The sequence below is a fragment of the Cololabis saira genome, chromosome 12 (genome assembly GCF_033807715.1).
Source record: "Cololabis saira isolate AMF1-May2022 chromosome 12, fColSai1.1, whole genome shotgun sequence".
Taxonomy (NCBI): domain Eukaryota; kingdom Metazoa; phylum Chordata; class Actinopteri; order Beloniformes; family Belonidae; genus Cololabis; species Cololabis saira.
In genome coordinates this window covers 12,129,149-12,146,393 of record NC_084598.1, presented here as the reverse complement: position 1 = coordinate 12,146,393, position 17,245 = coordinate 12,129,149, and the positions used below count along the sequence as shown (strand labels likewise).

Genomic DNA, 17,245 nt, shown 5'->3' with positions numbered 1-17,245 from the left:
ATGCTGGGACCATCTTATCATGACTGTACTGGTTTTGAAAATGAGCTAGTTCTCAAAGAGTGGCGCCGCAATTGACAAAGTTCTTTTGGGATCAGAACCCACCAAAAATCGTGTAATCGGCCCGACCACATTACACCACATTTGCAACAGCATCATCAACCCTAAGCCCTTCACCAGAGACAGATGTGTACCTGCTTTGCCGATCTGAACAGCCAGTTTGGTGAGCTTGCCCTGCAACACGCTCTTCTCTTTTTTTGGAACGTTGGTCTTCTTCTTTTCTCTGTCTTCCACCTCCCCTCCCTCTGCACTCTTCAGGGGTTGCATCTCCATGGCAACACCCCCATCCTGCTTCTTAGCTGAAACAAAACAACAACATACACACACACAAAAAGGGAAAAGGAAAAAAAAAAAAAGACACTTCAGTCAGTTCAGCACTAAACAGTGAGGTGAATTAAGCTCGTCCCACATCCAGACTGAGCTTCACACACGTCACAAGCTCTTACCTTTGTTTTGATTGTTCTCCACAGCTCCGTCTGGTTGTTTTCCTGAGAGCGGGAGAAGGTGAGTGAGAAGAAAATGGAGATTAGGGATGTAGTGTACATTCATTTCCCTAAACAGTTCATGTTTCACTTCCAGAAACAGAAAAACAAAACAAAACACAGAAACAATACGTAAGGGAATGGCAAAAGAAGTGCACACATCTTCATACACCGGGTCGGGAGACTGAGTAACGTTTTTCAGTGCATGAAATCCATCAGAGGTTACTGTCACTTTCACTACACCGTGTACACTCGGACTACGGAAAGGGGCAGGGCAGAAGATTTTACGCTCACATACCATTGGTGACTGTGCTGTCACTGGCATCTGCAGAGATGAGCAACTGAGTACTGTCGTCTGTTTGGGGAATGTGTGAGGAAGGAAGGTTTCGGGGAGGAATTTGGCAAAAAGGGGAAAAACAAAAGAGAGCAAAAAAAGGGGAAGAGTAAAAAACTCACAAAGTAAAAGCGACTGTGTGCACAGCTCTACTAGCAGTGTTTGTTGAGATGACCGTAGAGATTGAAAATAAAATAAATGGAATGGTGCCACAAAATCTTTCAGAATAAAGGAAAACAGGCTTTTAGAAAAACCCCACAGTGAACTCGGAAAAAATAAAAATGTCACACGTGGAAGTGTTATGTATAATATATTAGCTCCAGTAACTGGTGGCTTAAATTATCCAGCCTGCAAATGTTCCTGCCATTTTTTTTTACTAGGAATACTGAGTACAAGCGATAGGAGTATTTCTCTTATAAACCATCCTCAACAAATCTGTTCCCACATTCCTTCCTCCTTTTAAAGATGCAAACGATACCACGTGCATTTCCTTGCAGACGTGAGAGCTGCAGCAGAAAAGTACACTGCTAATGACATTAACCTTAAGTGCTTCAGAAAGTATGTGTGTCCTCTGCTGTCTGCAGTCCTGCTCCAACTGCAGGGCCCTTCCACAACAGAGCGTGGACTAATGCTTCATGCATTGACCAACCATCGCTCTTCCCTGAATCTCTCCCTTGCACCCCCCCTCATCTCCCCCCCTCCCCCCTGCTCTTTCAATAATTGATTGGCTCTGCAGCCTCTCTCTCTCCCTCTCAGATTAAGGGAGGGAAGGAGAAACGGGAGGGAGCAAAGGAAGGGAGAGGAAAGTCAAAGGGGGGGCAAAATTGTGGGGTAAATAAGAAAACAGGTGAGAGAGATCGACAGGCGTGAGAGAAGGTTGGGGGTGGGGATGGAGGGGGGGCGGGGAGGGTGCGAGTCCGGGAGTTAGAAAGAGGGAAACGGGGAGTGGAGAAAGGGATGGAGAGGATGTGGGTTAAATTATCTATGAGGTGAAGCTGGCGTGTTTCCTGTCAAAGCTCTTATCTGGAATCATTTAGGCATCCAGCTAATTACACCTGAGCACATATGCTGCAGTCTGTGTGCATGGATGGATTATGAAAACAACAGACTCCTGGGCGCAGATGTGCTAGCCCACACCCCTGCCCAGGGGTGCAGAAAACACAAAACGGCAACAGCTGTCGTTCATAGTTCATCCTTCTGCACTTCTTGCTGTGTTTTTATGCACGTCTCTTTTATTGCTCTCCTCTGACTGCTTTGAGGCTGAATCTGTTTAAAGTATTTTGTGTTCCTGTATTTGATCGTGACGCAGCTCCCTCCCGTCCCTCTTAATGGCCATTTTTACTTTCTCTGTTGTCAATTTGATGCATCTTTCCGATTGTTTTGTGTCCTAGTTTTCCCGTAGATTTTTGTGGTCGCTTTGCTTTGACTGTGGTTGCTTCATATTTATCTGTATTTGTCTTTTTTGTGTTTTTTTTGTTGTCTCTTTACTGTTAATTAACCTTTCTTTAGAAATGTGTCTCTTATTGGTCGCGTTAGTCTCTTAGTGACTGGATTTTCTGAATAGAAATATAATATTAACAGTCATTTCATACAAGCACACTTGTCTCGGGGGCCCTTGTACCCATAAGAAATGTGTTCAGAAGTCCTGTGTCATGATCCAGGAGATGATCACAGATCAGAAGTGGACATTAACTTTCTTCAAAGCAGTTTGAAATAGTTATAACTGGAAATGGAGATGGGAGGGTTTTCTTAAACTTTACCTGGTTTGTATAAAGAAAACAAAAGTTCTAACTTGTTCAGTGTGTCCATTCCTCTATTCAAGCACACAAAAGTACTCAGAAGATGAAATGTATCTTCAACAACAACAAAAAGGTCTAAAACAGCACCTATAAATGTCGTATCTCTCCACTGGACCACTTACCTTTCTTATCTTTTCCCTCTTCCTCCACATCTCCTGCTCCAAGCAGAGTGAAGATGATTCCCGTCTGTGAGTTGACACCCACAGCCGTCACCAGCATCCTGCCCGAGCCCTCCATCACATGGGTACCTTAACATCCAAACACACCAGTTCAGACCTACTTACACAGGAGAAGCAAAAATGTGCCACCTCCAAAGATTTTTGTCAATATATGTTGTTTTCACACCACTTGGCAGTGAGGAACTTGAGACATCTGCTTCGTCTCAACCACTATTTCTAGTACCGGGTCAAAAACAGAATGGAGAAAACTCAAGACTGAGCCAAGATTCACGGCACAGACCTCCTCAAAATATAAATAAAAGTTTCATCAATATTAATTTGCAAATATAAACTTTGTTCTCCACCAACTTGTGATGCAAGACACACAAAGTGCAACGTAGTTTGATAATTATCCATATTTGTATTTTTTTTTTTCACAAGGAGTGTCACATCAGAATCAAAATAGTTGTAACACTAATATAAGTTGTGGACTTTTTCTTGGTCTGTAATGTTGGGTAATTAATGGTGCTATCAATACCAAATGGAAACTTGAAATTTCCAACTTCCAGCTGAGGATAAAATACACACACACACACACACACACACGCACGCGCACGCACACGCACACACACACACACACACACACACACACACACACACACACACACACACACACACACACACACACACACACACACACACACACACAAACAAACAAACAGATTTCATAGTGAAGATATAAAACATTAGACAAAGTTCTAGAGGGACAAAATTGGTTCATTTCTTCTTTAAGTGCATACATCGTAAGTATTTGCTGATTTCCTGTATTAAAAGTGCTGCAAATGCATCATGGGTGCTTTTAGTTTTGATCGGAGCCTGGGATTTAACAGAACCCTGTAAATCTAAACCTCTCACCTCATTTTCAGATTCAAGTGGCCCCAAACAAATGCCTGAGTTTTTCATTTAGCAATTATTTGATTCCCAAATATACTTTGAAGCACAGAAAGGCTTTTTTTCATAGTATATCCTTTTTTAATAAACACCACTGTACTGGTGCCAGACGGATGTCTGATTTCCAGATACTATTGAGGTACTATAGAGGCGTACTATGAAAATTTACAACCATTAGTATATTAAATAGTAATAGTAATAAACTTGATGTTTTAGTCTAGAAGTTACATTTGAACCCAACAAAAACGCAGATTTTTTTTGTCTGCCTTTATTCTGTTGGAAGATTCGTGGTATGTAATTGTGCTGTCAGGTAATTCGGGGGAGAGAAATATACCCCGGAACAATCATATGAGGGCAGAGGCGCTATATCGGCTCCAAGTGCAAAGCGTAAGAGAGTTTCTTTAATATTGGACTATGTAAAAATCAAACTAACCCTACCGTCCATAGAACCAGGATAGCAGAAAACCCCAGTTAAAAAAATAAAACAACTCTGAAAACCAACCTGAGAGCAGCATGGGGTCCTTGTCCACAGATTTTCCAACCTGGTCAGACTCTCCTGTGAGGGAGCTCTCGTCGATCTTCAGATCGTTCCCTTGGATCAGGATCCCATCCGCGGGCAGGAGGTCCCCTGTACGTACACATGCACAGATCAGGGACCTATTCAAGTTTTGCCACAAATGCAGTGCTGGTTCAATATGACAAATCACATGAGGTGTCACCTGAGGAATGGGGCAATGACAATGACAATTTTGCATGCTGCACACAACACATTACAGGCTCGCTTGAAACAAGCTAAAAACGAGTAAAATTTCCAAAAAAACTGAATAAAAAACATGAAAACAGAATGTGGATGTGGATTAGTTATGTTAGATGGGGATTTTTCCTTCACTTTTTAATTTCCACATTAATATTGAATTTTAATCTTATCTAACTTTTAAAATCAACTTTAAAATGTGTTTCTCATTCAGTCGCTGGAGCACATTCACGTGTGTGTTTGTGGTTGTGTAATAGTGTGTAATTCTCTCCAAAAGGTAAAAAAAAAAAAAACACACTGATGGTGCAGTGCAGATCAATGATGTCACTAATATGAGATCTAAAAAAATAAAAATAGAAATTTTTTGTCCCTTAAGAAGCCTTTGATGAGACATCTTGACCCGTTCTCTAACTAGTGAGAAACAAACTACGGAACTAGTGAGAAACAAACTCAGCCTGCAATACTCAAAATGATGATATCAATAAATTTAAAGTATGAATAAGGTGACTGAGGGGAGACGCGGGGGCAAATTGCATATATTAATAAAATATTCGTTAATTTGGCAAAAAAAAGTTACATTGCAGACATTTTATGGATTTTATTTATGGGAAAAACACATAAATGTCATTTTTATAAATAAACATTAGTTATTATGTGTTTATTAAATACCTGGAGAATAAATTGTGGTTTTAACAGACAACTCCCTTAAGCCGAGCATGCTGTATATATTTGAGACATCAATTACTGAGAGCTCTAAACCCCCCCATAATCAAAAAAGGGGAAAAAAAGAAGTTTTATACAAACCAACAAAATAATTTAATAAATTACATAAACTTACCTAATGTATTCATAATGATAGGGAAAAAAAATATTTAGAAATTGTTCAATACAAAATTGGAAAATTGGATGGAACATGGATTTTTTTTTTTATCAATTTGTGTGGTGGGGGTACTTCATTTGTGAGACATTAAAGGGTTAACAATCTTGACATTTTACTTTTTATTTTGTGGATAACTTAAAAAAAATCAAATTGATGTAATATTGGGTAATTTTCTTTAATAAACAATAGAATAAGGATCATTTATGACATGTTGAAGTGAACTTGGTTCAGAAGATGAAACAGAAAAACAGATTTTAGTTTAGAAGACTTATCTTCTTTTGAGTTGGTCAGAAAAATTAAAAAATTTTCTTATGAAAATCTTTTTCATAACTTGTGTGATGTGCTCTTATTTTTATTTGCAGAGCTACTGTACATTCATTCCATTCATTCAGTCTAAAGAAAGCATGAATCTTGCATTTTTACCAGTTTTTCATAGTTTCTTTACCGTATTTGACCTGCGCCATATCCCCCACCACCATGTCCGACACCGGGATCTGGATGACATTTCCTTTCCGCACCACGGTGAATTTCTGCTCCTGCTCAATCCGACTCTGCAGACCACGAAACTGCTTTTCTTTGGACCAGTCGTTAAACGCTGTCACCAGGACGACACACACCACGGATAGCAAGATGGCGGCGCCCTCAATCCAGCCGGTGTCTCCCTCACCTTCATCCTCTGCTCCCCCGGATACCTCCCCACACGCTGGAGACGAGGGAGAGACAGCAGGTCAGAACATTTAGTCAAGTCTTATTTACAGGCAAGTGAGGAAGAAAGCACACTCTATCTCAACTGCAAGACTTTATGCATCAAGATGTGATAAAATCATCTGGTCTTTACCAGGACTTGAGATGAACAACCATACATGACATGAAACATTATTATAATTTATTAAACAAAAACCAAAAGTAGTTATTTTCTGTGTGACATTATGAGTCCCTCCCATCATTGGACTGAATTTTGGCCCATTCTAATTTACATCAGTTCATTTGGGTTTGCAGGAATCATTTATATAACAGCATCTTTAGTATCCCAGCAATGCATTTCAATCAGGCCATGCACTTGTACTTCCTAAGAAGGTAAAAAGGCCTTGTTTCAAGAAGATTAGAAGACTATTTTAGTCTATTTTTCTAGTTGTAAGAACTCTAGTCCAGAAATATTTTCTTGCCCCAAAGATTTTATGCTTAAAATAAGACACTTTTGATGGAATAATAGGCTTATTTTCCGACTTGGCCATCGCAGCACCTTGGTTATTTTCTTTTTCAGCCATACTGTTGTTGATTTGTTTGTGTGTTTAGGATCAGTGTTCTGTCGTATTGACCCAAAGTCAGCCGAGCTTCAGCTGTTGAACTCTAGGAGACTCTATATACGAAGGAGCTCATGGTCAAAGACTGTTGTGTAACAGCAAAAGAAGCCCAAGTAATTCCCACTCCACCAGCGTGCTTCGCAGTACAAGCCGACTGCTGATGTCGATCAAAATGAATCGATCTCAACTTAGTTGAGACAATGGAACATGTCATCTGTTCGTGTTCATCTCCAGTTGTCTTTGCTTAGTTTCAGGACCTGCTAAGAGCCGGATTATTCGGGCTCCTTTTGCTGTGCAAAACCTAGGAACTGACAGAGGGTTAACGTTGATTTAAAACAGACTTATGCTCCAGCTTGTCTCCCATCACACGCCCAGTGTAAGACGCACGGCAACATTTCATGGACAAACATATCACTCACTGTTACAACTGAAAGCTGGCAGAGTTTTGAGTCACAATGAGCACACATTACAAGCGCCAACACAGTGTGGTGGGCTGTAAAATGACATCTCTTTGTTGTTTTTTTTTTTTCAAAAATTAAATTCATGGATCTCAAAACACACAGCAGATCTATTACCCCCTCACCACCCCTCAGTTTGCATACTACTGTCAACCGATGTGTACTTTGAGGTTTCATACCAATCTAATGACTCATGTTTTCACCCCACTTCCCCTCTACCAGGACCCGTCGTCGGAGTATCTCATTCTTTTATCCCTTCAGCACTTGGCTAGGGATTTTATTTTATTCCCATAATCATAAAACCAAAGAGGATGATTAGATGACTGCACATGAGTAACTTATGATCATGTTAATCAACAATTAACGACATGTACAGAAACCTCCAGTGTTGAGTGTTTTGTTTTTTTTTTCCTTTCAGGAGGTAATTAGACTTTTTGGAAGCATGTTCTGCCCAAACAGAAGCTTCAATATTTCCTTGGAGAAATAGTCAGAATACTGATTTACTGAAAGAGCAAAAGCGATAAAAAAAAGATGTTATTAGACTAAGATGAGGCAGAAAATCCACCGTAAAATGCAGACCGTACATACAGTCTGAGAAAAGACGTTTTTTTTTGTCTGAAACTACCCTTTTCACATACTTTCACACCACTTACAAATGTACACTGAATGCCACTGTGGCATATGCCTGAAGTCTGTGCTTCATTACCAGGTTGTTGCTGTTAAAAAACAACTCCTCTTTTCTTCTTCCCCTTCAGAATATTCATTTTATTTCCACCCACAACTCAGCAGATTTATACAACTATTTATCACAAAAACGTAATTTTATTGTGTTTGTTTTTATTCTCCTATTTTTCTTAGTTTTTTCTCCTGCTTTTCATTTCTTTTCTTCCTCCTGGTGTTGTTTTTTTTATGTATTCCTTCTGTACTAAACCACAATCAATTTATACTATTAATTGATAAAAATCTAAGTACATTCAGAGCATAAAGTGCAACTCCGCAGGTATCGCAGATATGAATGAGCTGAGTGTTCGGGGAGGAAATGTAAAAACTGAAAAAAAGCAAAACAGGCCCAGTTTTAAACTAAAAATGAAAACAAACACAATAAAATTAAGTTGTATAAATCTGCTGAGTTGAATTCATTAAAACTAACAACTTTTACTCCTGTTAAATATTCCTTTTGTCACAATGGACCTGTTTCCATTTTTGTTCAAACAGAAAAATCATGAACTAGATAAATCAATTTTTTTTCTGTTCCTAGCCCTAATCACAGTTTGTTCACAGCTCTGATCGGCGGTGAACGTGCTGTGTTTGGAGCCTGCAAAAGCTGGCGCGAGTAGAAGTATTAAATCTTGTGCACAAAGCAAAGCGTCTCAGGCTCCGAAGGCGTTACTCAGCAAGGCGAGAAAGATCCATTCTACCTTTGTACTTCTTACTGCTGCAGTTCATTCAACAGTAATCAACCACTGTCACAAAAATGTGTGATTGTCATAAATTGTGGTTCACTGCAGCCTGTAGGACTGACATGCCCCCCAATCCTGCGTCAGGTTGTTTCACAGAGCTTTAATTGGACTGAAAGTACCAGGAGGTAGTTAACCAGTTTGCAAAAGGCAGTGCAAAAAAATACCAATTGTCTAATTTTTGCTGGCTTAAAGATGATATATATTTACCCCCCCCCTCGATTTTCATCTTCACTACTTCCCACATTCATATTTGTCCTTATAACATCTGGTCATGCTGTTAAGCCTCCCCTCACACACTCCCCCCACCACCCACTGCCTGCATCCTCACCTTCGCTTTCCTCTCCAGGCGGCTGGTAGAAGGAGAGGCCGAGTGATATGATGGCGGCAGCCTCCAAAATGATGAGGGTGACATCCTGCAAAGCCTCCCACACAAGCTCCAGGAAAGTCTTGGGCTTCTTTGGGGGGATAAAATTTTGGCCGAAAGCTTCGTGTCGACGCTCCAGGTCTGTCGGTTCCCCACTGAGACCTGAAGGAGGAGACATTGGCAAAAGTTAAAGAGGCAAATGCTACATACGGTGAAGACAAAACACATCTGCACAAGCAGACACGTGCACAATCTGAGTCATTTGACCTTATAAAACAAACTGGAAGATTATTTAATTTCAGAGATATTTTCATTTTAAAACGTTCCACTTTCACTTTCATTCATGGAAGAGCACGTGTAAGTCACCACAGCATCCTGCAGCAGCTGGTCATCACCAGGACGCGCAGCGACAGCAGGCGTTCACGCTGCTAATCACATGCAAAATCAGCACAAACGCAGGCCAAAACTCAAGCGGCGTTAATAAAGACAGATGACTCCAAAGTTTCTGCCCTGCCTCCAAACACTTTCTCTCGACAGCATACTCGCCTCACCCCCCCCTTAAAGCTCACCCCTAAGTGATTCAGTTTCCATGGCATCGCCAGGGCTTCCTGTGTCTGACAGGTTTCTGCCCAACAACAGGTGATGTCATTTCTCCAGTGTGGTAGATTTTGAGCAGCCTTTATATTTCACTTTTTTTTTCCTGATTGGCCACCACAAGGGTGGGGGGGGTGGGGTATTTGTGTGTGTGTGTGTGTGTGGACATCCCGGTCCAGTGTGCTTGCTGCAGGGAGTCATGTAGCTCCCGGCGTTGCAGAGGAGTTGTGTGGTAATTCGACGCTCAACAGGGTTTAGGCCACAGCGAGGCAGGGATGGAGAGAAAACAGGTGACCTTATGCTGACTAATCGTAGGGAGCTGTATCCTCCTTTCATTAGCCGCCCCCCCCCCCAACCATCATCCCTCCTTTCTTCCCTTCTCTTTCCCATCCTCTTCTACAGCCTCTCTCATCGGCTCTCCTCCTCCTCTCTTTTTTTTCTCCCTCTCTCTCAATCTCCCCTTGATGTGTCCTTGACAATGCGGCAAGCTGTTCGAGCTCTTCCTCCTCACCCCTCGGCTGCCTCCCCCCTCCCTCCCCAGCAACGAGCACCACACATATACAGTCCCTCGCGCCGTCTTTCTCTTTTCTCATTGTTTTTCCTCCTCCATCCTGTCTTTTCAGTGTAGATATAATGGTCTGGTACTGCAGTGGTGGAGTATCCGTATACATCTGAGAAAGAGGCTGACAGATCTCACTCTGTCTTGGTTTAACCCCCCCTCCATCCCCACCCCCACCCCACCCTGAGTAGCCCATTACTTATCGTTCTCGGCATCAATTGCATCATAATGCATATGTGTGTGTTACTGTTATTACACATGTATGCTTCACCATCTTCCCCCTGTAATCATCTTTATTGTGCTCACAATAGACTCTGCAGCTTCTGTTGCAGACTTCCTAAGACCTGTTGGAGAAGATAAATCTTCTGAGTGATCAGGCTCAGGTTTGGGTGGATGGGCTCGTAGCGACTTATTCTTTATCCATCCCATTCCTCAGGTGACACCTCATGTGATTTGTAAAAGTGGGCCCCTTGCGAGCGAGTGTACAGAGAGCAACATTTGCGTGTGTTTTCCCCATGCTGTCTGCCAACTCTGCCTTGTAGGGACATCTGCAGATACATGACTCTGTGTGTGTTTGTGTTGGGTTTGTTGAGACCTGCTGCACTGATTCCTGACCAGCTCACAGTATCAAATTAGCAACACTCGACACAGACTTACTGTAACTCAACACCCACCAAGCCTCTCTCTCTCACACACACTCCTCGTCGGTGCTCACACGCGCTCATCAGTCGTCTTCCTTCATTCAGCTCTCACTCTGCTCCTCGCCATCTCACAGTTCTCAGCCATCCCTCTTTCTGTTACTGACTTCCCGAGCCAACTTCTGGGTGCTGTTGTGTTGCTAGGTTACAAACTAGTTGGAGGAGTGGGTGTAGCGTGGTACCACACCCCAGTTACAACGTGCCAGTGTGCACATGTAACTGTAGATGTGCACGCTACTACTGAAACCACAATTTCTAAATCTTTATCTTAATCTTTAACGTAACCATATAGCCTCATAAGCTGATTATTCAATGAGCCAAATGAAAAGACCAGATGACTCATTTAAGTTCTGTTAAAATATCATCTGGTAAATTAATCTGTTGCTCTTAATGTTTGCACTAATGTTCTGTTGATAATTTCTCCAATTACTGCACAATAAATTGTTATTACCAGTAATAACTGCCCCTCTCCTCTGATCAGAAACAACACAATTTGTTTAAAAGCACATTTCATGCATATTTTCAAAGAAAGAAAGAAACTGGGAACAAAGTTTAGAAGTTAAACAACTAATTTCCTGAGACAATTCTGTTTTTGTTGAATCTGACTTACACCAACAGAATAAGAGAAGTAATATAAATGGGACGCTCAACATAATGGAAACACTAGTAAGTTTAATGCAGTGTAGTTGGGACATCCATCTTTATGACAACTATTATAGTATTAAGCTAAGAATAGTTCAATAAAACATATATGCATTGTGCACCCCGTCATTTACTGGAATAAATCAAATGAAGAATCCCTTTTTGATTTATTTTAGACCTTGTTAAGCGAGGTAGCGGTGGCACCAATAATAGCCTAAATAAATAAGGACCAATACCAAAACAGACAGTTGGTGAGTTACACTATCTTGTTTTGAAGCCTCCTTATTAATTTGGCTTAAAATAAACGCGTATTCACAGCTGGGCTGCACAATTTGGCTTTGCAATGAAACACATGATGTTAACGGCAATAGAGACTCAGTGAAGTGATCAGACGCAGGACTGAAGCACCTCGGGACAAACAGCTGGTGGCAGTAAAACTCTACTTATGTGTCACTGAACTAATCTGGAAAACTCAGCAAGGTGATTCCATTAAAAGGCTGTGAGCTGTCAGTCTGCAGTCAACTCTGCGATGGCGATGCCATTTTTCTCTTCATTTTTGGCCGTTTTAATGCAAGTGAATAAAAAATAAATACATAAAAACATTGTAGTATGAAACAACAGGCAGGAAGGTTTTTCCTGAGGTGGAATCTGCACCTGGTAATCTGGCGAACACAGTCCACCACGAGACCAGAGTTACTTAAAAGAGAAAGAGACACCTTGAATGTTGTAGTAATGCAGCAAACATAAAAAAGCAGACCCCTGCAGGTGCTTTTGGAGATTTTAGTTCCACACTTTTGTTTCATTCACCCATTAACTGATTTACTCAGCTTTCCTCTCATTCATCCACGATAATCCCGTCATGCATTCATCAATCAGTCCATCCACCCATGCTCTCCATCCACACAGCTCAAGCAAAAACTGTCTTTTGTAACCAGGATTACGCTCCAGAAGTGAAATATGCTTTTGAACCGTTTAATGGACTGCAGTTATACCATTCTTCATTCATCTGCCTGAGAAGAAACGCTGCAGTAACGGTCCACTGGCATGGTAATAATGCATGCACAAATTGAGTTAATGACTTTAATTATCAGGTTTTGTGTTTTTAGGGTGTGCTTCAGATGACACAGAAATCAGATTACTCGGCTGCAGAAGTGTCCCTTATTTGATGGTGTGCATGTGTGACTCTAACTCCGTCCTACTCTTCGCTCGGCATAAACCCGTCCATCCATCCAGCATTCATGAATCTACTCATACGCTCAGCCATTCCACCATCTGTGCGCGCACCAATTCATATATCAAGCAGTGTTCTTCACCATTATTCATCCGTGCAAACCTCACTTTCCATTTTTACCCGCTCAGTCATTTGTCCGCCCCATGCCTGCTCACCATCAGTGGTGCTGGTATGTAGTCTCTGGCAGAGTCCCTCTGTGTCTCCGTAGCCGTCCTGGATCTTCTGTAGGGCGTCGGTGCCTCGGAGCTCCATCAGTTCCCTGAGCTCCATCACCGTGACCCCAAAATCTCCCCCGTCTTGGCTACCATCTGCCCTTCTTCCTCCTCCGCTCCCACTTCGAGTCCCTTTGGGATAAAATTCCACTGCGCTGTTTGCCATTTCACCCATTGTGGCTGTTGTTGACATGTCAGAAAGTTATTTTTTTTCTCTCTCTCTGTTTTGATCCTCCTTTTTCTCCGTAGTCTTGTCAAGTCCTTTTTCTTTTAGGCGGTGAAAGGTTGTTCATGTGCTCTTAATTTATGCATTTAAAAATATCTCGCTGTAATTATGCAGCCAAACCCCTTTCTAGTTTTAACTAATGGCAACAAAAGGGAGTTGGTTGTGTATTCAATTCCCCCCCCTCAATATCTTGGCCTAACCCCCACTGCTCCTTCAAATCTCCATAACAGAGGGATGTAGGGGAGGAGGGTGAGGGGGATAAAAGACAGCGAGCAGGAGCACTTCAGAAGCGTGATGTCTGAATGAATCCAGCTCTCTTTTCCTTCGTCTCCCTTGCGACTCCGCTCTTTCCTCGTTTCTGTCCCCCTCCCTCCAAGGGTCACGGCCAGTCCATGGAAGGACAGACAGGCCGACAGACTTACGGACAGGAATGACGAGACGATGGACGGGCGGGGAGAGGGGCGAGCAAGGCAGGAGCCGTTGATGAATAAGAGACAGGAAGCAGATCCAGTTTAGAGGTAGCTACTGTTGCGCCGCGAGGATCTAAGAGAGAGCAGGAGAAATGAAACATTACCACTTTGTTTTATTGATCTTACTTACTAACGTTACATCAAGACCATTTCTGAGGGGGAGACGAGCCTGAACACAGTTGTGACATCTCACATCATGCGTAGGAACATTCATTTGACTTCAAATGTATTCATAAAATTATAAAAATCTACAATTTCAACTATACAGTCCTGAAACACATTATATATGTATGTATATTAAAAAGGGGGGGTTTTATGGATGTTTTAGCATGTTAAACACAGACGAAATGCTGAAATGTAGTACTGATGTGATGCAAGAAGGAGCGGGCTGCGTTTTAGACCATCCCTCCCTACACCTCGTATGTTCCCTTCCAACTTCCCACCAAGTAAGTCTAAAACTGTGAGACGACCTGCTGTTTTGTGAGGATATGTTATACTCATATCTAGGTCTGCAATAGAAGCATGTGTGGAGAACAATACTTTAAAATGCGCGCCTCAAGGTCACTGTACATATTTCATAACAATACCGGAGGTGGAGACAGGACTGCTGTGAGGTGGCACGTCGTGGGGAGAGAGGCGAGTAAACACAAAAAGTAGCAAATCAGGGAAAGGGGTGAGGTAGCTGAGCTGGTTGAAGTCTGGACACAGCACTGCATGACAATAACATAAACTGCAGCAATTTTCATAGATGCATAATTATATAACTGATCCAAAGCAGCTCCCTTCAGATCTCATGTACATCTCATACCATGAAATTATTAAAGTCAGAGTAAATGAGCCAATTTGCCAAAAACCTACTAGGTAGCATTCATTCATAAATAATAATAATAATAATAATAATAATAATAATAATAATAATAATAATAATAATAATACACTTTATGAGTGTGGTATTTGCATGTTAATAATGATAAAATAATAATAATTAATAAGTATTATTCATTAATAATACATGCAGGAGTTGTGCATTAGTCCAGTATTTCTGAACTGGGAGTAAAACTTTGCTTAAAAATTTTCAAAAATACTTAATTAATCCCAGAAGGGAAATTTATCAAATTAAATCATTTAATTTATTAGAAGCTAGTTGATACTTCCGAGTTGTACATATGAAAATGTATGTACATCCTCAGATCTACGCCTTAATTAATTACAGCATTTTAACCTTCTCCACTTCATCAAATTAGTATAAAAACTTATTTGGGAAAGTAGTATTTAAAAATATAAAAATAAATTATTGTACTTTCATACAAGTAGTGGCTCCAGTATTTTGCAGTTCACTTTATTTTTTGAATGTCTTTTGATTTATTTTTCCCATCCCTGATTAAGGGTGAACCACGAGTGAAAGGTTACCAAAGGTTAGAGATGAATAACTGATCAGCTCTGATCGGTATTGACCCATAAAATATGCTGATATCAGCTATATGTTTTGCTTAGTACATGCAGCATATGCACTGTCTTAAAAATTATGTCTTTATTTTTTTGTTGGTGTTTGTGGCAATAAATGGGTATCAGCTAAGAATACTGAGAAATATGAAACCACAAAATCTGAATCAACAAAGAATATTGCAATCGGTGTGTTTCTTACAAAGATGACGGGGATTTCAGCCTCACAAGGTCTGCATCATCGGGTGAACGTGAATGTTGTCAGATCCAATCAGTCAAGAGACGTCAAACTCCACTAGGGAAGCATTTGAACATTCCTCTGTCTAAGGAGGAAGAGTGATTTATGAATCCACCCTCTCAGAAATAAGTCCCTAGATTTTTCATCTGAAACTGATCTGAACCTCTCCTGAAGATCATCCAGCATGTGAATAAACACCAGAGGTGGCAAATCCGGCTTCAGAAAGTAAAAGTCCTACCATGTATTTGTTCTGCACATTCACTCAACCAGCTGATTCTAATCAGCACAGCTCTTCAGCCAGGTAGATGAGCTAATTAGTGAACTCACCTGGTTTTAGTGAATGGACAGAACAAATATATGGCAGGACTTTTACTTTCTGAAGCCGGATTTGCCACCTCTGATAAACACTATGACGAGAAGTAAACCTACAGTCTGGAGCTATCAGCCCTTCCTTAGTCTCATCTGATCCCAGCGCTGCAAGCCCCTCCTGTAACTTCACTTTTTAACATAATTTTAATCCCACATTTGTGCTGTACTGAGAATTTCCAGCAACAGGGGAGTGTATGTGGCGCTGTTTGGGCATTCATGGTAATGAGACAACACGTCAGTTGGAGTTACAGCGTACTACACTGATGCGTGCTTAATACTTTCTGCACAACACTAGAGCTCTGTGGCACAGAGGATATATGAGGAGACAAACACACCAGTTGGTATGGGGATCCATTCACTGTCAGTTTAAGTCTTTTCATGGGATTTGTTGACATCAAGAAAAACAAAAACTGGTGCCAGACTGTTCCTCTTGGTCATGTAACATCAAACCAAGTGAGCGCACACACCAACAATGCCTGACCACAACTACATATCTCATAAGTGCAATTAGATCTGGAGATGATCACCAGCTGGTAATTGGAGTCTGCTGATTTTTCTCTAACCAGTGCTCACCCGTGAGAAACTGATCAGGAACCACTAAGTCTGAGTCCACAGCAATGAATAATCTTCTTTTCTCCCATTAAGTAAGAACATTATGATGACAGTCACCAGCAAACATGTTGCGTATGCTTTACAGTGGGACTGCAGAGCAACAACGGTACAACCTGCAAGAAAAAACCTACTGTGGAAGAACAACGATCGAAACGTTTGGCACAACAACCTAACAAAGCTTCAGTCTTACAAAGTCTTACAAAGCTTTAGAGGCTTAGAACAGAGCTAGACGTGCACCCGACCTGCAGCCTCTGCTATCTTTCACTGATTGTTGAATACAGTTCTTCGAAAGAAAATCTGCAGCTCAAACCCTCATGAAATTGCAATTGGCACATCTCTAATGAATTTGCCTTCAATTTGTTCACTCTGATCAGAATCCTGAGAGACCCAAGAGCAAGAAATCTCCCGTTCGTGTTGAGTCTCATGGAAAACAGTTTCCTAATCTGAATTAGCATTTAAACCCATCTCTGGAACTGATTTACATAAAATACACCAGACGCTGACAGCGCTCCAGCAGAATGGCGTCTTCATCCCACGTGAGCAATTAACGCTGGCTGTAAATAATCTTAGCATCACACATGACACAACATATTCTGATTTCCCAGTCAGGGTATTTTACATAAGGATGAGCAGGAAAAAAAGAGCAGAAGCTCATCATTAATTCCTCTTCTCCTCCCTCCACTCTTCACTCTCCCACAGCTCCCTTTGCCTCCTGCATCTTCTCGCTCTCCTTCCCTCTCTGCCCTGCTATGCTGCTATCCTGACTGAGAGTATTAGTTTATGACTGAGTCACCCTGCTCCAGCGTCCTTTAAAACTCCCTCTTCCTCCCCATATTTTCTTGTTTGCTTACTCTTCCATCTATTTCTCAGTATCTGTATAAGGATTTACATCCGTTTTATTTTTCATGTCATGTCTCATTGGTTGTTGTCATTTGCACCTTTGTCTTTTT

The 17,245-nt window shown here is 41.3% G+C and overlaps 1 protein-coding gene across 4 annotated transcripts in view; it reads right to left on the bottom strand.

Annotated features, from left to right (window-relative positions):
* The window catches only part of atp2b3b (ATPase plasma membrane Ca2+ transporting 3b), a 58,483-nt gene that overhangs the window by 38,662 nt on the left and 2,576 nt on the right, over positions 1–17,245 (bottom strand). For 2 of the 4 annotated variants that reach the window (XM_061735557.1, XM_061735559.1), the window contains exons 2-9: positions 12,881–13,706; positions 8,966–9,163; positions 5,861–6,118; positions 4,284–4,409; positions 2,795–2,920; positions 838–894; positions 504–545; positions 192–356 (exon numbers count right to left, since the gene is read on the bottom strand). In XM_061735557.1, coding sequence (XP_061591541.1) covers positions 192–356; positions 504–545; positions 838–894; positions 2,795–2,920; positions 4,284–4,409; positions 5,861–6,118; positions 8,966–9,163; positions 12,881–13,130 — 1,222 coding nt within the window. In that variant the 5' untranslated portion in view covers positions 13,131–13,706. The remainder of the gene's footprint in view (positions 1–191; positions 357–503; positions 546–837; positions 895–2,794; positions 2,921–4,283; positions 4,410–5,860; positions 6,119–8,965; positions 9,164–12,880; positions 13,707–17,245) is intronic. The other 2 variants (XM_061735558.1, XM_061735560.1) reach the window with 1 other exon arrangement.